The following is a 20,594-nucleotide window of genomic DNA, read 5'->3' as shown; positions in this document are numbered from 1 at the left end:
CAAATTTTCCACCCTACCTTCAGAAATCACTTTCCGAAAGCTGCCTGCTATCAGCTGCCTCTTTGGCGCTTCCCGGGGCCAATGGAGCACCATGACAGTGTTACCTATTAAGGTGGGATCAAGGTGAGAACTTCAGGCTGCAGTTTGCACAAGGTTGCTCTTTTGTTTCCATCTCGCTGAAGTGCACTTGGAGCAAATGATGCCCATCTTTTTTTTAAGTCCATGGGATGCGGGCTTCTTCGAGAACTCTTTGGATGCAACCACAGAGCCCCCTTTGAAGGCAGCCCCCATCCAAGGTCAAGACCAGCCATGGTGCAGTCCAATCTCCAGCAGGAGAGGACCAGGAAGGAGTTGGCCCTAGGTTTTTTGTGCTTTGCCCTACAATACTCATAGAATAATAATAGCTTAATAATATCCTGTGAACTCCAGAGCCGGAAGGGACCCTATGGATCATCAAGTCCAGCCCCTGTCAAGGAGGCACAGCGGGGAATTGAATCCTTAACCTCTGTCTCTGCAGCCAGAGACCTCAACCACCAAGCTGTCCAATGCAATATCCCTTTATTGCACTAGACTTGATGTTCTTGTGATGGTGCTGTGGGTTAAACTGCAGAAGCCTCTGTGCTGCCGTTGTAAAATTGAATCCACGTGACAGAGGGAGCTCCTGTTGCTTGTCCCAGCTTCTGCCAACCTAGCCGTTCGAAAACATGTAAAAATGTGAGTAGATAAATAGGTACCACCACGGTGGGAAGGTCACGGCGTTCCGTGTCTAGTTGCGTTGGCCACGTGACCATGGGAACTGTCTGCGGACAAACGCTGGCTCTACGGCTTGGAGACGGGGATGAGCGCTGCGCCCTAGAGTCGGACACGACTGGACTCAACGTCAAGGGGGACCTTTTAATGTTCTTGTGCTTTCCCAAGCAGATGTCTATGCACTCAGTGACAGAACGAAAAAAATGAGCTTGCAGGGGGTTGTAGAGTAGAGTACTTAGCTTGCGCATGCTGGATTAGCACATGCCAGATAAAAGTGCAATTAATACAAGCCAGATAAAAGCAACTGGGAGTTGAGTTACAGGGCTTTTAGTGTACAGTGGCCTTTTGCCTCTGGATTAGGTAGTCATTAACCCGAATCTCTTGAGAATGAATGTCCACCGAAGGAAACACATGGATTAAAGGCAGGAATGGGAGATCTATTTTAAATGAACAGTTATAAGATGGGTGTGTGAGTAATAAAACAGCAGACTACTTAACGCCAATGAACCTGCCGCTTTCTAATTTGCCTTTTCCCAACGTGTCGTTTCTAGAAGGAAATTGGTCCGGTTAGTCTTGCAAAGTGTGTATCATAGAGCTTGTTAACGAATCTGCCTGGGCTTTCACCCCCTTGGATTCCAACGCCACAGGTGGGGACACGATTCCCGTGAACCTCTGAGTCAACCTGGAAACACCTGATGAAACAGTGATGTCATGGAGCAGAGTGTGTTATTGCAGAAATCTAATTATAATGCTTTGAAAGTGCCAGCCAGTAAATTGTAAGGTAATACTGTTTTAGTGTGTCATTTTTAAGCCAACAGCTTTCTAATTTCCCCTCTTCCTGGAAGTTTTCAAAGATCCTTTCTCTGCCACAAAGCGGCCACATCTGTCGGAGAATCGCTGCAGATCGCAGATGATGTTGGGGCATTTTCTAAGGTGTCAAGCCATACAGGTCATTGCTGACCAAGTCCATTGAGCCCCATTTGTGGCTCTGAAGAGCACAATGTCAAAGGCACCCCCTCCCAGCTACTTCCTACAGTCTTAACTAAGCATAGAAAATTGATCTCAAGGGGAAACGAGTTCAGCTTTCCTTAGAAATATATTACGAAAGTCTAAGTAGTAAGGGAGAGTTCTCTCTGCTGTCACTCTCGCCATCTAAAGAAAGAGTGGTTGTTGTGGGTTTTTCGGGCTGTTTGGCCATGTTCTGAAGGTTGTTCTTCCTAACGTTTCGCCCGTCTCTAAAGAAAGAGTCTTTAGGGGTAGGTAGACCTTGCAGAGGTGCAGCCTGGACCAGCCAGATGAAGGGGAGAAAAGAATGAAAAAAGCCAGGTGTCCATTCCTGGTTTATTTCGGAAAAAAGGCACTGGTCTCTTGTGTACGACTGTAGACCTCGCAAAGCCACGTGTTCCAGGGCTGATTGGCTGACTAGCAGTCTCTGAAGCACATTATGGAACAGACCGCATGAATCTGAGCTGCTACTGCGTAGTCACAGTAGGTAAGCAGAGAAAAGAGGGAAGGGTTGGTAAATATCCCATCGAAATTGAAGAGGAAATGTTCGTTCCTGTGAATGTCCATGAGAAAAGGAAGTTTATTAATTTAGCATGCTTTAATAATAATACAGTGGTGCCTCGCATTGCGACGTTAATCCGTTCCGCAAAAATCGCTGCAGAACGAAAACGTCGCAATGCGAAATAAAAAAGCCCATAGAAACACATTAAAACCTGATTAATGCGTTCCTATGGGCTTAAAACTCACCGTTCAGCGAAGATCCTCCATAGCGCAGCCATTTTCGGTGGCTGTAGAGTGAGGAATCCGTCCCAGAAAACAGCGGGGCGGCCATTTTGTTTACCCGGCAGCCATTTTGAAATAGTCACTTTGCGATGCTCGGTTCCCAAAGCAGGGAACCGATCATCGCAAAGCGAAATTCCCCCATAGGGAACATCGCAAAGCGATTGCTTTTGCAATCGTAAAAAATGCATCGCAAAGCGATTTCATCGCTAAACGAAGTGATCGCTATGCGAGGCACCACTGTACAGAGACTTTGAGTTCATGGCAGAACATGGTTGCAAGTCTTCACTTTTCTCACGTTCAATTTTACTTTGTGAGCTATGTATGGACAAGGGCCGTGGCCTGTTACGGAATATCTCTGCATAGAAGTAACTGCCTCCTGGATTACTTCTGGTAGCTTTAGTTTACATTTGTAGATGTTTGTGGCAACTACATTAGCAAGAGTGCAGCAATGTGAGCTTAGGGCTTTGAATTGTAGTCTTTTAAGTATTTGTAAGCTGCCTTGCATGCTGGCGTTGTGGATTAAACTGCAGAAGCCTCTGTGCTGAAAGGTTGGAAGACCAAGCAGTCGTAAGGTCGAATCCACGCAACTGAGTGAGCTCCCGTTGCTTGTCCCAGCTCCTGCCAACCTAGCTGTTCGAAAGCATGTAAAAATGTGAGTCGATAAATAGGTACCACCTCGGTGGGAAGGTAACGGTGTTCTGTGTCTAGTCACACTGGCCATGTGACCACGGGAACTGTTTATGGACAAACGCTGGCTCTGCGACTTGGAGATGAGGATTAGCACTGCCCCATAGAGTCAGACACGACTGGACTCAATGTCAAGGGGAACCTTTACCTTAAGTTGCCTTGAGTCCAGTGTGTTCTCGAAGACAGAATTCTAGCTCCTGTCCTCTGAAGATGCAAGCCGCAGAGACTGGCGAAACGTTAGGAAGAAAAACCTCCAGAACACGGCCAAACACCCCAAAAAACCCACAACAACCATACCTTGCGTCCCATTACTGGGAGGAAGGTGGAGTACAAATGGAATGAGTAGAGTGAATGAATTAGGAGTAAGGACTCAAAATGTTTGTGGCAAGATAAAAGAAAAAAAAACTTAGGTTTTATCCATCCAGGGTGAAACTAGACTGCAGAGGCCCGTAGTGTATCTGCAGCTGAGGGGCAGTATACAAACTTTTCAAATACTTGAAAGGTAGTCATACGGAGGAGGGCCAGGATCTGTTCTCAATCACCCCAGAGTGCAGGACTCGTAATAATAGGCTCAGGTTACAGGAAATCCGATTTCAGCTGAATTATCAGGAAATATTTCTTAACTATCAGAGCAGTGTGACAATGGAACCCATGACCTCAGAAGGTGGTGAGCGCTGTGATGCGGGAAGCATTTTCAAGAGAAAATTGGACAATAATCTGTCGGATTTGCTTTTATTTGGATTCCTGCCTTGAGCAGGGGGTTGGACTCCATGGCCTTACAAGCCCCTGCCAACTCTATGAGTCTGTGAAATAATACATAAATACTGAACGGTCAGGCGGGAGGCACCATGGTAGCTGGAACAAACTGTTTCGAGAAGCAAGGGGAAGTGGGCTAATGAGCATTCTACATTTTAGCAGAAAACCAAGGCGCCCCCCCCCCAGCTGGATGTCTGTCTCTGCCCTCTTACTGATTGCTTTAAATGCAGTGTTGCTACACTTACTCTAAGGTTCCTTTGACATTTAGTCCAGTAGTGTCTGACTCTAGGGCGCGGTGTTCATCCCCGTCTCAGAGCCGTAGAGCCAGAGTTTGTCCGTAGACAGTTTCAGCAGCCATGTGATCAGCACGACTAGGCACGGAACGCCGTGACCTTCCCACCGTGGGGTACATATTTATCTACTCACATTTACATGCTTTCGAACTGCTAGGTTGGCAGGAGCTGGGATGAGCGATGGGAGCTCCCTCTGTCGCGTGGATTCGATCCTATGAATCTTACTGTATGAATGTACTGTATGAATGACTTTAGAAGAGAATAGCTTCCATGTGATGATGAGTCCTGGTTTAACCACTATCTTTGAGGTTTGTGTTCCTATGCTTCCTTCACTTCCTCTCATTGCATGCCTCGGTTCCCTCCCTCTCTTCGTTGTTCAAGGAGATCATAGCTTCCTGTTAACATCCAAGCAGATGTGCTATTTGAGTTTGTTTCTAGCTCCCAGAGTAGAACTGGAAACTACATTTTGCAGGGGCAGTGTGCCTGTAAGCCTGCATGCGGGCAAGTCTGGTTCAAGTCCCAAGTCCAAGTCTTTGGTACCAAGTACCAAGTCCCTATTAAAAACAAGCTCCCCCCCCCAAAAAAAATGGGAAGGGTGGGTAGATTCTAAATCGTGAGTTGAATCTGAGTCAATGGGGGGAAAAAAACTCAGAGTCAGGTCGGAGAGGAGTCATCCGAGCAACTGGACAACAATTCCCGAGACTCAAGTTCCCATCCCTGTCTGTAGATCTGATCGTTGCATACGTGGCTGCTACAGTGATGGAGCCCATGTTAAGAAGATGTTGTGGTTTTTGGATGTGTGCATTGTTATGGATGCTTGGAATCAACCTGGTTAGCTTGAATAACCTAATACTTAATGTCTATTTTTGGATTTGGGTAGAAATTTGCAGACACGCGCCATCTGGTATGATCATTTTGTCAGTGGGTGGCTGACCGACATCGAAGTACACGCCCAAGAAAATGTGGATCAACAGTGTGTCTCTGTAAAATATTCTGATGGTGTCTTAACACTGGACGCATGAGGCCCTGTGGCCCGTTTCCCACATGAAAATGATGAAATCAGCTTGTGGTTTTAGTGCATATTATATTTATTTGGGTTGGGCTGTGAATCATTAAGTATTCTCTCTGTTTCAGGGGGAGAAGCCAAGCCCCATTTACGCTCCCTGCCCGCGCCAGCCAAAATGTCTGTCAAGGTACCATCTGCTGATATAGATGACGAGATTCAGAGCTTCAGTTCTTTCCATGGGAGTTCGGGCTCATCTGGAGCAGATACGCTGTGAGTCCTGCCTCCACGTCCCAGCCCACAAAACCGTAGGCGGCAAGAGAAAGAGTGGGAACAGCTGGAAATAATGTAGCTATCGGCAACATTTGGACATCAAATCCTCATCCTAAACTTTTTAATATGCCACTGTGTGTTTGTGTGTGTGTGACTTGCATGTGAATATGTACGCTTATTTTTAAAATAAAATATTTCCATTTTGAAAATGTGTTTAATCTTTTAGGTGACTTTCTATCCTCGTGGTTTTTGATTGCTTGCTGCAGTGACTGCATTTTGGAAGGAGAGGTTCAGTCGTAAAAGGATTGTAGGAAGTTGCTTTATGATAGGGGTTCTCGATCTTTTATATTCCACAACCCACCCTTTTGATTAGAGATGGGCACAAACGCTGGTTCGGTGTTATGTGCCGGTTCGTTTTTTGGCCCAACAGGTGTACAGCACTTCCTGGTGGGCACCCATTTGGAAGCAGCTGCCAGGCTTCCCTACTCTAGGTACTAACCTCAGAGCAGGAAGTGCCAGACGCCTGTTTGGCCAATGGACGAACCAGCGCGAACTGCCAAATTGGCGGTTTGTGCCCATCTCTACTCTCAACCTGGCAACAAAAAACCCCAGTGTTCCCCGAAGCATATTTTTGGGTTTACAACCATTATGTCAAACCTATTCTTCGTTTGTACCATTTTAAGGATATTAAAATTGTGGTCTTATTGCTAGGAGTCAAGAGAAACGGGAGGTGGGGGAAATAACAGAATTCCATCAGTTAGTACTGCTACAGGAGCTCTAAAACACCAAGATGGGGGCCTGAAACCTATTGGTATACATGGAGCCAGAGCCTTGACTTTGGGATTGCGGTTCAAGGCTGTTAAGGATAGGAAATTTTGGAGATCCTGTCCATAGGGTTGCTCTAGGGTCAAAGGCCACTTTATAACATAGCTCGCTACAGTAACAACCACCACAAAAAATGCACTGACATAAATTTGAGCCGTGAGTTGCTACTGAATTGCTGCTGATTACAGAACTACCGCTCCTTCATTGTGCACCAGCTCACAACGGGGGATACAAGTGATGATCCACTGGCAGCCGTTGGCCACTGACTTATGCCTTTGCACTTAAACCAGCATAAAGAACCACTTGCATTCTGGTCAACGAGTCAAAAAGTGCAGCAGTATTCTAGGGCACTAGTTCCCAGCTGTGGGTCCCCTGATGTTCTTGGGCTACAACTCCCAGAAATCCTGGCCAGCACAGCTCATGGGGAGGGGGTCCTAGCTTCTTTGGAATCTGTTCCACAATCAAGCAGTGAAACCTGGGCTGGCAAGGTCCTCCATCTTTGCCAGAGCCCTGCATAGCAATTTGGGTGCCTGGGCCTCCACTGCCCCACCTCCTCTGGCAGCCAACCACTCCAACAAGGAGGCAGGGCGGGGATCCTTGCTGCACACCCATTGATTCATCGGCTGCTGGAGGAGGTGGGGAAGGGAAGCCCAGGCTCCCACCTGGACTGGACAGCCACTTCAGGAGGACGACCTGGCTAGCCCACACAGGCTTGTGAGTGGGGCAGTCGGCCGGGGGGGGGCGGGAGGGAGAGGGGGAAGGAACATGTGCCACCTGTGGTGCTATGCATGCGAATTCGGCTGAAGCATGACAAAGCACTACATGCCTGTGTCAAGTCATGTGAGAGTGACATATATAGAGAGGGACAGAGGCATGTTAAGTGTTTCTTGATGCCCCGGGGAGCAACATTTGGAGATGGTATACATGGTACGCATTAGTGGGTTTGCACCCTTCCAACACCAAGCACCAATGGGCGGGTTTGCACACTTCCAGCTACAAATGTTTACATCTTCTAAATTTCGGCCTCATGGGTCAAAGCCCTGGTTGCCCCACCCTAAGTACAGCTCTAAGCTTTGTAGAAAAGCACGGGGGAGCAGGGACCGACAGCAGGCTGGCTGTTTATACCAGAACAGCATCCCAGGGATTTTCCATTTCTGCCATGGCTGGGAAGTCGCAAGTTCCCAGTGTTTCCCGGTGTGATCATGTGAATGGCACCGCATGGACTTCCTTCCCTTAATGCCCTTTTCCTTGTGCAAAAAAACCCCCTTCTGCTCCCATTCTGTGCAAATGCACAGTACAAGCATAGCAGCCTATCCTCCCTGGTAACCCTTCACATACCCACCTCGGCTGATTTTGGAAACGGAGGTGGGCTGGGCTGCTTCGGATTTTTGGATGCTCCCAGATCATCCCAGGCAGGGGTCTTCAGGTAGGGCTGGGGGTGGGGGTGGGGAAGATCCTGCCTTAAACAGCAGACAGCCGCCATCACAATCGAAAGACTGGACAAATGGCCCTGATGTAGGAGACAGCCTGATATGTTCCAGGGCAGAGTCTTGCTTCACTTCAGCTCACAATTAGCTGCCCAGATTAACTGTAGCCCCTTCCAGGGTTTCCAACAGAGGTTTTGAAACCCTCATGCTTGAGGACAGAACATTTTCATTCCTCAGAGTCACTTCCCCCACCATCTTAAAGTTCACACAGGACTAGAGCCTTAATTCAGACCTCAGAAAGATCCAACTGACTTGGGAGAGCAGGGCGAGGTTCACATGAAAACGCAGTTAGGACCTGAAAAGGTCTTGGACCTTCAACGTAGGCATTCTGGCACTTCGTCACCTGAGGAGTTGTAAACCATGGGATGTAGTCGCCCCGTTCAGCAAGGAAGGCAGGTGAGCAGTGGCATGATCTGGGGGTTCAGGGAATGAAAGACACCTAGATTTGGTTGTTGTGGGTTTTCTGGGCTCTTTGGCCGTATTCTGAGGGTTGTTCTTCCGCATGTTTTGACAGTCTCTCTGGCCGGCATCTTCAGAGGACCGGAGTTAGAATTCTGTCTGTGTTCTCATCTCTCCCTCATACTACACCAGAACACAGACAGAGTTCTGACTCCTGCCCTCTGAAGATGCCGGCCACAGAGACTGGCGAAACATTAGGAAGAACAACCTTCAGAACACGGCCGAACAGCCTGAAAAACCCATAACAACCATCAGATCCTGGCTGTGAAAGCCTTCGAGAATACATCTAGATATAATTCGTTCCCTTCTTTGAACCACTCTGCCCACCTGACGTCAAAACAACCTTATATAAATAAGCAGTAAAAGCGTACAAGTAGAGCCAGACACAAATCTGGTATGGAGCAAACTCAACCTGTAGCCCCGGGAAACGTAATAAAAATCAAGAGTTGTGGCAATGATTCTGATCCTAATAATATCATGGCAGCATTCCTGCTCTGAGAACTGTACAAATTACTGCTGTGTTTCAATATTTTGAGCGTTCTGAAGTGCTACGGCACACTACATTTTGGAATAGTTTTTAGGAACAAGTTGTTGGACCAAACACACAGAGGCGCACGCATCCATGCACACACACAAATCCTAGCAGAATGATTTTCATCAAAGTATTGTCAAAGCAAAGTTTCTAGTCTATTCTCTTTCTTGCCCCCATAGTTTATTGGCTTTAAATCCTTAACACATCAAAGTAACTACCTAATTGCCCTGACAGCAACCTTGTCTGTCTGTTTTTTTAAATAAAATGCTTAAATAAATCAAAAATGGGACATCTAAAATCCATGTCAATCCAGTAACAATTCAAAATGTTATATACTGTACTCATAGAATAACCTTAGGGTTTCGGTGATAAGACACTGTAATCAATCCTCAATGTCAAATATCTTGCTCGGAAAGTGCAGTGACACACACACACAAGGGGAATTTAGGCAAAAAACCATTGCACGCTTGTTTGGAAGCATGTCCCAAACCGCCCAGAGAAGGACATGGCTCTCCAAAAGACGACACAGATTCACCTCAGACTGCACATGCTAATTTATGTGTGGCTGATGGATGGGTTATGTGCCCTGCCACTTGTGTGAAGGTTGTAAAGGGAAGGAGGGATAAACCACTTTTGAGTAACAGACCTAAAAGAACAACAATAATAACGTATGAAGGCCACCAAACTCTGAAACAACTAGATGGCATGTTATAATAATAATTACAGTGGTGCCTCACTTAACAAGTGCCCCATTTAATGAAGAATCTGCATAGCGATTTGTTTTTTGCAATTGCAAAAGCGATCGCATTGCGATGTTTTTAATGGCAAAAATCGCTTTGCGATGATCAGTAAGCGTTTCGCTTACCGATTTTCGCATAGTGATGTTTTAAAAACAGCTGATCGGCGGTTTCAAAAATGGCCACCTGCAGTGTTTTCGCGCCCTTTTCTCGCATACCGAGCAGCGAAAATGGCAGCTGCATGGAGGATTTCCGCATAACGGTGAGTTTTTTTGCCCATAGGAATGCATTAAACGTGTTTTAATGCGTTCCTATGGGCTTTTTTGCCCCGCATAGCAACAAATCCACATAGCGACGATTTTTTCGGAATAGATTATCATCGCTATGCGGGGCACTACTGTATAATAATTATCCATAAATACAAGACACAATTTTTGATTGGTATTATTTAACAGATATATGTTTTGACCAAAAACCTAAGTATGAGTACGCTGTTCCTAATATTGCCATTTTTTGTAGCTCTGTTGATTTATTTATTTATTTATTTTATTTATATCCCGCCTATCTGGTCAATAGACCACTCTAGGCGGCTTACATCTGTTATTGTTATTTCTTACATCTGCAACTGCTTATAATACTGTGTGAAATTTCTTGATATTGTTCCCAAAGCCCCCACGACTAGGGGAACCACTGAAGTGTGTTTCATCCACAAGTGAGATATTTCAATGGCCAGATCTCTGTATTTTGTTAGTTTTTCCAATTCTTTATTTTCAACTCTGGCATCTCCTGGAATTGTACTATCAATTATCCAGACATTTCTTTGTTCTATTACTTCTATGTCTCGTGTGTTATGTTCAAGGTGACTGTGTTTGGATCCAGAAATCCCACAAGAGCTTCACTTCCCCATTTTCTGACAGCTTCTCTGCCTGATATTCCCATGGGTTTTGGAAGGCTGATAAGTTACATTTTTTTCTTAATGATAAGTACGCTAATTTTGCCACTCTGACATGCCTAATTTTGTAATCTGGTTGTGCAATCTTTGGACATTTGCAGGTGAGGCAAATATGACACCGTTTCATATTTTTCTTGGCAGAGCTGGCATTTGCTGTTAAGAGTAATTCTTTGGATCTTAGCTTTCATCACATTACTTTGGAGTGCTTTTTCTTATGCAGCAAAAAGTGAGCCTTTGGTTTCTTTCTTAATGGTCCCCAATTTTAGCCATGCCCATGATGAATTATTGTCACGCCTTCCATCAGTATTTTTCAGATGTCCGTGCAGTGGCTTATTTTTCGATTTATTTTCTTTTCAATTTGTTGTTTCTTATATTGAGTCTTTGTTTCTGTTGTTTTCAAAATGTCCTCCATTTTCACTACCTTAAGTAATTTGTTATTGCTATTCAAAAATATCAGGCAAAGTCAATAAAAAAACATTGACTGGTATTATATAAGAGATACAAGTTTTAAATAAAAACCTAAATCTCTGTTAAATATCGGCACCGTATATATGCTGTTCCTAATATTGCCATTTTTTGTAGCTCTGATAGTGTTATTTCTGAGATTTGCAACTGCCTTTAGTATTGTGTGAAATTTCTTGATATTGTTTCCAAAGCCCCAATGACGAAGGGGACCACTGAAATGTGTTTCATCCACAAGCGAGATGTTTTGATGGTCAGGTCTCTGTACTTTGTTAGTTTTTTCAATTATTTATTTACAACTCTTGCATCCCCTGGAATGGCAATGTCAACGATCTAGATATTCTTTCATGCTATTGCTATTAGGTCTGGTGTGTTATGTTCAAGGTTTCTCTCCGTTTGGATCCGGAAATCCCAGAAGATCTTAACTTCCTCATTTCCTTATTGTTGTTGTTGCTGCTGCTGTTGTTTTGGACCATCACAATAATCAATGTTGGATGGCAGTTAAGAGTGTTAAAAAAAGAACACCTGAGCTCCAAACCAGTTAGCCATAAAGTTTCCTAGGCCTTCGGTGACACTGTCCATCCATCTCGACCTCTGTCGTCCCCTTCTCCTCTTGCCCTCACACTTTCCCAGCATCAGGGTCTTTTCCAGGGAGTCTTCTCATGAGATGGCCAAAGGATTGGAGCCTCGGCTACAGGATCTGTCCTTCCAGTGAGCACTCAGGATTGATTTCCTTCAGAATGGATAGGTTTGATCTCCTTGCAGTCCAGGGGACTCTCAAGAGTCTCCTCCAGCACCACAATTCAAAAGCATCAATTCTTCAGTGGTCAGCCTTCTTTATGGTCCAGCTCTCACTTCCATACATCACGACAGGAAAAACCATAGCTTTGACTATTCGGACTTTTGTTAGCAAGGTGATGTCTCTGCTTTTTAAGATTCTGTCTAGGTTCGTCATCGCTTTCCTCCCAAGAAGCAGGTGAACGTTGCCTGGGCTTTAAAGCCAAGAGACACAATGGTCAAAGCTTATCTTTTGCCAGCACTTCTGACCATGAGCTTTGTCTCCCTCACCTGGAGACCCAAGGAAGCACAGCCATTCCCTGGGACTTCAAACAGCCCCCTGATGCTGGGCAACTCAATGTGGGCACAGCGATCTTATAGGCCCTCAGCTTTTGCGACCTTTAACTTGAAATCAAGACATGAGGGACCCTTGTACAAAGCTGGAATGAACAGCTGAAGGTGCTCAAGGAAAAGACTGGTTCTTCTTCGTGGCCTCTGTGAAATCACACTAATGGGTTAATCTGCGCGTGCGCAGATGGTCTCGGAATATTCTAGAGCTTAAAGTAACACTTTTGGCTCCGCCCCCAGGACCTCATGGTCCGCCCACCCTAACAGTTACCTCAGTTCCATTTTTTCCGCTGCTGCAGTTAGGTCTCCTAGCTAGAGCTCCGTGAATTTGTGGAATTTATTTGAAGATTTTTCTTCGTTTGGCTCCGTCTTCACACCAGTACTTCAGGGAAGTACAATACTTGTTTTTGGAGGGGAGGTGTTTTTCTTTGGACTCTGTTTGCCTTCTTTTCCCTTCCCTCCATTCCCCCCAGATCCTTTTCCCGCCTTTTTTTGTATGGCCTCCAAGGCCCCTCGATCCCCCAAGGTCACTTTTAAAAGCTGTGCGGCCTGTGGGAAGAAAATCCCTTCCACGGACGGTCACCGTTTGTGTTTATTTTGCCTTGGAGAGTCGCACGTTCCTCAATCCTGTTGACATTGCGAAAGTTTTACCAAGCAGGGGTTGAGACTTAGAGAACAGCGCCTACGTGCAGCTCTTTGGGAGAAATCGTTGCGACCTCCAGATATGGCGGCAACTGCTTCAGCCATGGTTCCCGACCCTTTACTGGACTTAAAATCCAAGGGGAAGGCTAAAGCTTCTAAAGGCAAAGCCAAGGCTAAACCGCCGCCCAAACCATCGAAAGCCGAGGTTCTGGCCTCGCCACCCCCTCCGCCTCCGCCCTCGCCTCCGCGGGCCACTCCTATTCTAGTGCCACCAACGTCTCCATCGTTGCCGGTGCTGACCCCACAGTCTCCTATTGAAATCCCTTCCCAGGGTTCCTCGCCGCCATCTTCTCCTTCTCCGCAGGTTCCATTTCCACCTACACCGATGCTACCTTCGTCTCCTAGAAAGAAGAAAGCGAAGACCAAGCATTTGGTACCATCTGCTGGAGATTCCCGGTCTCCGAGACAATCGGGACCGAAGGTCTCCCCCCATGGGGCTCGACATTCTCGCCCCAAAATCACTAAGAGGCATGCGTTACCAGAGGAAACACCGCCTCTAAAGCTCTCCAAGAGCTACCTTAAAAAATGGAGAAAGCAGATGCAAAAGCTATACGATCCGCGCCTCTTGTATAGCCTCGCTACTTGCGACTCGTCTTCCTACTCCTCTCCATCCTTGTCGGACTCTTCAGACGAATTCTCCTCTCCCCCGGTATTGCCCTCTCCAGATGCCGGCAAGAAGAGACACCACTCGGTACCAGGCGATCCTCCGGTACCGAAGAAAACAAAACACGGCGATCCGCCCAGCTTTCCGATGCCGCCTCGCACGTCGATACCGACGAATGGCGACTCATCTCACCCTATCCCCCGGGACGGTACCATACCTTCCGGTACCGAACCCACCGGTACTGCACCACCTTGCAAACGGAAACGGTCTAACCCGTCTATACCGCAACCGAAGAAGAAACATTGTCACCTTTCGTCTGATTCTGACTCATTTCAGTTGGATCTAATCGGTACCGACCGAGACTCCGATACCGATGAGGCTCCCAATACCGGGAACATCAATCCTCAGGATACCAACACTCCACAGGGTCATGGTACCGACCCCCCTAGGGAACGTGACCATAAGAAGCGCCCTCCTGACCCTCCGATACCGAGACACCCGGTACCGCAGATGCCACAGCCTGTCTATCCCGAAGGCTCTGATGATTCCGATACCGATTTCAGCTTCTCCGATGCTTCAGCACCCAACGATAATACCCCTGACTCGGGGATCATTGACAAACATCCCGTCTCACCGGCGGCGGATTTTCCTTCCTATTCCCAGATGGTCCATCAGATCGCCACCACTCTCGAACTCCCTGTAGAAAGGCCTCCTGAGATGTCTTCGGACAAGGTTTACGGGGATATCGATGAGGACCAGAACTTGCTGATGCGGCTGTCCTTTATTCCGTCCCTACTGAGAACTCTCGAGCAGCATTGGGACAAACCATGTTCCGCCCCCCCAAATGTCTCGGAGGGTGGAAAACCTGTACCGCATTCAAGGCTCTGAGTTGGACTTCCTGATCAAACACCCCCCTCGCAATTCCCTTATAGTGGATGTGGCTCAGTCTAACTTGCGGCCTTCGTCGGCTGCTACGCCTAATAATAAGGACAGCAGAAAGATGGACATCTTTGGACGTCAGTCCTACGCCTTTGCTTCTTTGGTAATCAGAGCCGCCAACTACGTGGCAGCCATGGCGGCATACCACCAACACTTGTGGAACAGGGCATTGCCTTCTTTGCAAGCTGCACCTGATGTACTTCAGCCTAGGGGTCTCTCTTTACATCAGGAAGCCATGCAGCTTATACGTCAGGAGCGGATTTCCTTAAGACATATCCTGGATGCGGCGTCACGTAACTTGCTGACCAGTATCGCCATGCGGCGTCAAGCCTGGCTGAAGTCTGCGGCCATTTCTGACGATGCTAAAGCTTGCATCTTAGATCTTCCCTTTGATGGATCAGGACTATTTGACCCTAAGACTGACGAGATTCTCAAGGGTCTCCATGAAGCGAAGAAAGCAGCCAGGGCTTACGTCCCACAACCGTACTTTAGACCACGTTACCCCTGGAAACGCCAGGTCCCTGTAACCTCTTCCCAGTCCGGGAAGTTCTACCCTGCCAAGCAGAAGTACTACACTGCTCAGACTAGCTACACCACTAGACATGACCAACGACAAAGGACACGCTCCGCTTATAAAAAGCCTGACCGTAAATCCAAGCAGGGACTTTGACTCCTTTTGCACCACTTTCGTCTCTTCTTGCACCACCCGCTTGTCACCCTTCCTAGCAAATTGGTTGCTCATTACTTCCGACAAATGGGTACTTTCCATCATAGCCAATGGCTATGCCATAGAGTTTTTAGAGACGCCTCCTCCTCGGCTCGTCTTCACCCAACCCTCCCCTCCTTTAAGGGAGTAAATCAACACTCTCCTCAAAAAGTCGGCCATAACCCGGGTATTTCCAAATCCTTCAGATCCCGGTTTCTTCTCCAGGTATTTCTTAGTTCCAAAAAAGGACGACTCTTTTCGTCCTATTCTGGACCTCAGACGTCTCAACAAGTTCATAGCCTATCGTCGTTTCAGGATGGTGACTTTGGAGAGAATTCTTCCGCTCCTTCAACAAGGCAACTGGTTCGTGGTGATAGACCTCAGCGACGCCTATTTTCATATAAACATCAGGCAGGACCATCGCCGTTTCTTGCGTTTTTTGCTGGGACCAAAATGCTACGAATTCTCCACTCTGCCTTTTGGACTTTCCACCGCGCCACGAGTCTTTACGAAATGTATGGCGCCAGTGGCAGCATTCCTTCGGACAAAGGGAATCGCCTTTTTCCATACATAGACGATTGGCTTTTGGTGGCGCACTCCAAACATCAAGCCGAGCGGCACACCATCACTGTTCTCCGTCTCCTCAGAACTCTAGGTCTCAATGTAAATTACAAGAAGTCGGTCCTCATTCCCTCGCCAGTTGCATCATACATCGGTGCTATACTGGATGCTCGGGTTGCAAGAGCCTTCATGCCCCTAGAAAGGGCCGAGAAAATTGCTGCTCTTGTCAAGCGGTTTCGACTGCAGGGTCGGGTAACGGCGCATCTCGCTCAAAAACTACTGGGCCTTATGGCTTCTACAACATCGGTTATCCCTCACGCGAGGCTGAAGCTTCGATCTCTACAAGTGTGGCTTCTCTCGCTTTTCAGCCCACTGACAGACTCTCCCAAGAAACGTCTGCTAGTAACACAGGAACTTTACTGGCAGCTGAAGTGGTGGACCAATCCAGCCAATCTCTTTATGGGTCGCCTGTTCGCTCCCTTGACTTTGACGACCAGAATCACAACGGATGCGAGCAACACTGGCTGGGGTGTGTACTGCAACTGTCTGCAGATCCACGATCTGTGGTCCCGCGAGGAGCAAGACCTTCACATCAACAATCGGGAACTACTGGCCGTATTCAAGGCCTGTCGAGCGTTTCTACCTTTCATCCAGGGCACAGCCCTTCAGATTGTCACGGACAACACAACAGCTGCTGCATATATCAACAAGCAGGGTGGCACCCATTCACGCTCACTCCTATATCTCACTGTCCAGTTTTGGGAGTGGTGCCTCGACCATCATATTTTTCCGTCTGCGGTGTACATTTCCACTCACGAGAACATACTTGCAGATCAACTCAGCAGGACTGCTGCGTTAATGCACGAGTGGACGCTCGACCAGCAGGTCTTTCTAGCTCTCTGCGTGAGATGGGGTGCCCCGGTAATAGATGCCTTCACCACTCACCTCAACGCGAAGTGCCCAGCCTACTTGTCGAGAGGCGGTCGAGGTCCACACTCTCGAGGCGATGCGCTAATGAGCTCCTGGAGGGACCATCTGATCTACATGTTCCCACCGTTCCCACTGTTGATGAGGGTGATAGTGAAGATCTGCGTAGACAACGCCGACACCATACTGATAGCGCCCTTCTGGCCACGCCAGCCATGGTTTGCGAGGCTCATGACCAGAGCGAAGGAATTCATGAGACTGCCTTACCTGCCGCACCTTCTGACACAGAACGAAGGGACAACCTTTCATCCAGACGTACAGTCCCTCCATCTCACAGCCTGGAGGATACTCCCGAGGTAACCTACATTCTCTCACATTATCGCAAGGCATCTACAGATACCCTTTATAGTAACAAATGGGTGTCCTTCCAAAAGTTTGCCTTACCTCATGGACTCCTAGTATCACCAACCTCTCTTCAAGCCGTTCTACAATTCTTGGCGTATTTATTTGAGATGAACCTGTCGCATTCTACTCTCAAGGTTTATCTCTCTGCTATTGTGGCGCATCAGCCTCCTGACTCTGACAGTGCTCTTCTCTTTAGGCACACAAAGGTGAAGCGTTTTCTGAAGGGGGCCCTCAACCTTCATCCCCCTCGGACCAATCCTGTTCCTCAATGGTCCCTGCATACGGTGTTGAACTGCCTCACCCGCTCACCGTTTGAACCATTGGCGACCATCTCCGACCGCTTACTCACATTAAAGGTCGTCTTTTTGGTGGCTATAACTTTGGCTCGGAGAGCCTCGGAACTGGCCGCTCTACGAGTTGATCCCCCTTTCCTGCAATTTTTCCAAGACAAGGTGGTGTTATACCCAGACGTGTCCTTTCTACCAAAGGTCACCACTGACTTTCATGTTCGGCAACCTATTGTGCTACCTACCTTTTTTCCTCACCCTTCTTCTCCTGTTGAGAAGTCTCTGCATTCGCTCGATGTTCGCCGAGCGTTGGCCTTCTATGTACAAAGGACTTCAACTTTTCATCTATCCAAGCGTCTGTTTGTTTCCCATCAACAGCCGCATAAAGGACAGCAAGTGTCCCCACAGACTATCTCACGATGGTTGGTTCAAACTATCCGCCTTGCCTATGACCTGGCGAAGAAGCCACTGCCGTTGTCAATCAAGGCCCATTCTGCTAGGGCTGTTGCAGGCTCCACTGCCTTTCTACGTGGTGTTCCACTACAGGACATTTGTAAAGCCGCTACGTGGTCCACACCTTCCACGTTTGCATCCCACTACAGGCTCGATCTGCGAGCAAAGGAGGATGCGCGGTTTGTTCGAGCTGTCCTGTCTTCTGTGCTGCCGTGACGGAGCGTCCCTCCACCTGTCACAGGTAAGCTTGCTAATCACCCATTAGTGTGCATTCACAGAGGCCACGAAGAAGAAAGAGAGGTTACTTACCTGTAACTTTGGTTCTTTGAGTGGTCCTCTGTGAATTCACACGGCCCGCCCGTCCTCCCCACTTTCCGTCACGGCTGTCTCGCCTTCAGAGCAGCAGCGGAATTTGGGGAACTGAGGTAACTGTTAGGGCGGGCGGACCATGAGGTCCTGGGGGGTGGAGCCAAAAGTGTTACTTTAAGCTCTAGAATATTCTGAGACCATCTGCGCATGCGCAGATTAACCCATTATTGTGAATTCACAGAGGACCACTCGAAGAACCAAAGTTACAGGTAAGTAACCTCTCTTTTTCTATGGCTTCTGGTGTGATGTGCAGTCGCTAACGCTAACCCACTTGGGCTCCTCTCCCAACACAGTTGTGCTAGATTAAGCTCTCCGCACTTCTCTCCTTGCATGGTTTTCTATCTGAAAGCGCTTATCAGCCATTGAACCGCAGGAGAATAATGGCTTCCCTATCAGCCTGTTGACTCTGTTTGAAAGCAATCCCGGTTTTCCCATGGCATGTTGTTAACAAGTCTAATTTAACACCGAGCACTTGAAAGACTTTGTGTAGCCACAACATTTCATTTAAATGTGGCTCCTGGGGAACCAGACAAGGCAGAGATCATTTCCTATGGGATCCAGGCTCCGGTGTTGAAATGAACTGCATTCCTTTCCTAAAGTAGGCTACGGGAAAATCAGCATTAAGTTTTAGTAACTTCAGCAGAGCTGGTGCCTTTCTGGCTTCTATATTCTTACGGGCTAAATTGAAAAACGGCCATGTTCACACGCATGTTGTGCTGATGTTACATTTCAATCAATGTTTTTTTCCCCATACAAAGAAATAACTTCATCCCTAGGTGGAATTATTTGAAATCTAAAAGTCCCAGGGTAACCTAAGCACATCTCATGTTTCACAGCATATCTGGATGCAATTATCATAACAAGATCATCCTCATCTTACAACGGTAGAGCTGGAAGGGACCCTACAGATCATCAAGTCCAACCGTTGTCAAGGAGGCACAGAGTGGGAATCGAACTCCCAACCTCTGCAGCCAGAGATCTAAACACTGAACTATCCAGTATGTAACACAGGGCTGGGCAGATTTCAGGAATATAGGCTCAGTTGTCATCTTTCAATATAAATTGGGAATTAATCAGCAGGAGCTACGGACAAAATAACAGTTTGGTGTGGTGGATTTGTGCTTAGAATTAAAGGACCATGTTTCTTTGACTCCGTTGGGGACTGGGTTGTGTTGTGTGCCATCAAAACACCTCCAACATCTGAACTGGAGACCTCCAAAATGTCCTGTCATTAACCAAATTAACACAAACTCAAGGCTGCAGGTGCCTTTCATGAGTCAGTCCACCTCGTACATTCTGCACTACAGTTCCCAGAATCCACAGTAACCCTGCGGCTGGATTATTTTGCAAGTTGACATCCAAACACATTCCAAAAAAGGGAGTTCTACTGGTGTGTTGTAGCAGCAAAACCCCCACAAAGGGTGCGGTGGGTGGCATCTTACAAACCAAAAAGTCTTATTTGGCATAAACATTCATAGATTCCAGGGATTATGGTCCATGAAACTTGCTCATCGTTAAGGGGCCATGAGACTCTTTGTCATCGTCCAAAAAGTAACTTTTCTAAATTCATTCTCAGTCTAGGAATTTGTGATAAGTTCCAGAACTGAGCTCACAAATCCTTTCAATAAAAAACAGAAAGAAAGCCCAAGCATTTTTTTCAACAGGCTAGAAAAGCAGTGTGTTTATTCAGACAAGGGGGAGTCAGAAATATTTGCCATTCTACATTTGCAAATCAGGCCCAAATCTCCCCATAGACCCAGATCTGCTTTCTGCCCGTTCTGATGCAGAGACATTCATCGTTAAGAATGACGACATTGGGTGGTGTAACCACCGCAAGGTTGACTGTCTTTGCTCTTACAGAATAAAATAGGGGAAGGCGAGGCACTTTTCAAACACTGCAGATCAGTAACTCCCCCTGAGCATCTTCTCGGAGAGTGAACGCAGCTTGTGAGGTTAACCTCTTACTAAACGAGTCGATGCCAAATTTTGATTTATAAGCATGCCCGCGGGATCAAGCCTTGTGAAATTTTTTTGAGCACAGGCTTTAAAAAAAAAAGAGGGGGGCTCCCAGCAAGTTCAGAAAGGAGGTGTTGAGAAACAAGTAGCTAAATCCTCACTTTTAAGCAAGACGGGGGCTGGGAGGTGGGAAAACCTTTGGCTCTCTCAATGTCTGGAGACCAGCTGGATTCAATGATCCATAGAGTCTCTTCCAGCTCGGCAGTTCCAAGCTTTCTAACCTCCATCGGCTCTGCCAATGAGTAGAGAATCCAGTGATTATTGTAGGCCTTTAAAAAAAAAATCTAGATGATAAAATGTTCTCCAGGCCTGGACAAAAACATGACTTAAGATCATATTTAAGAACTGCATCTGATAGTATGGAAGGAACTGGCCGAAGAACTCTCAGAACCGCTGTCCATTATTTTCTTGAAATCATGGGAAAAGGGTGAGGTGCCAGAGGACTGGAGAAGGGCCAATGTTGTCCCTATCTTCAAAAAGGACAAAAAAAGAGGAA

At 47.1% G+C, this 20,594-nt stretch overlaps 1 protein-coding gene across 5 annotated transcripts in view; it reads left to right on the top strand.

Annotated features, from left to right (window-relative positions):
• KIAA0586 (KIAA0586 ortholog) overlaps positions 1-5,759 on the top strand; it is a 94,835-nt gene extending 89,076 nt beyond the window's left edge. For all 5 annotated transcript variants that reach the window (XM_078383926.1, XM_078383922.1, XM_072986831.2 and 2 more), the window contains exon 34: positions 5,409-5,759. In XM_078383926.1, the coding sequence (XP_078240052.1) occupies positions 5,409-5,554 (146 nt within the window). In that variant the 3' untranslated portion in view covers positions 5,555-5,759. The remainder of the gene's footprint in view (positions 1-5,408) is intronic.
• Positions 5,760-20,594: the final 14,835 nt, after the last annotated feature.

This window comes from Pogona vitticeps, chromosome 1 (assembly GCF_051106095.1).
Source record: "Pogona vitticeps strain Pit_001003342236 chromosome 1, PviZW2.1, whole genome shotgun sequence".
Lineage (NCBI taxonomy): Eukaryota > Metazoa > Chordata > Lepidosauria > Squamata > Agamidae > Pogona > Pogona vitticeps.
The sequence above is the reverse complement of the archived record's forward strand: the minus strand, read 5'-3'. Positions and strand labels throughout refer to the sequence as shown.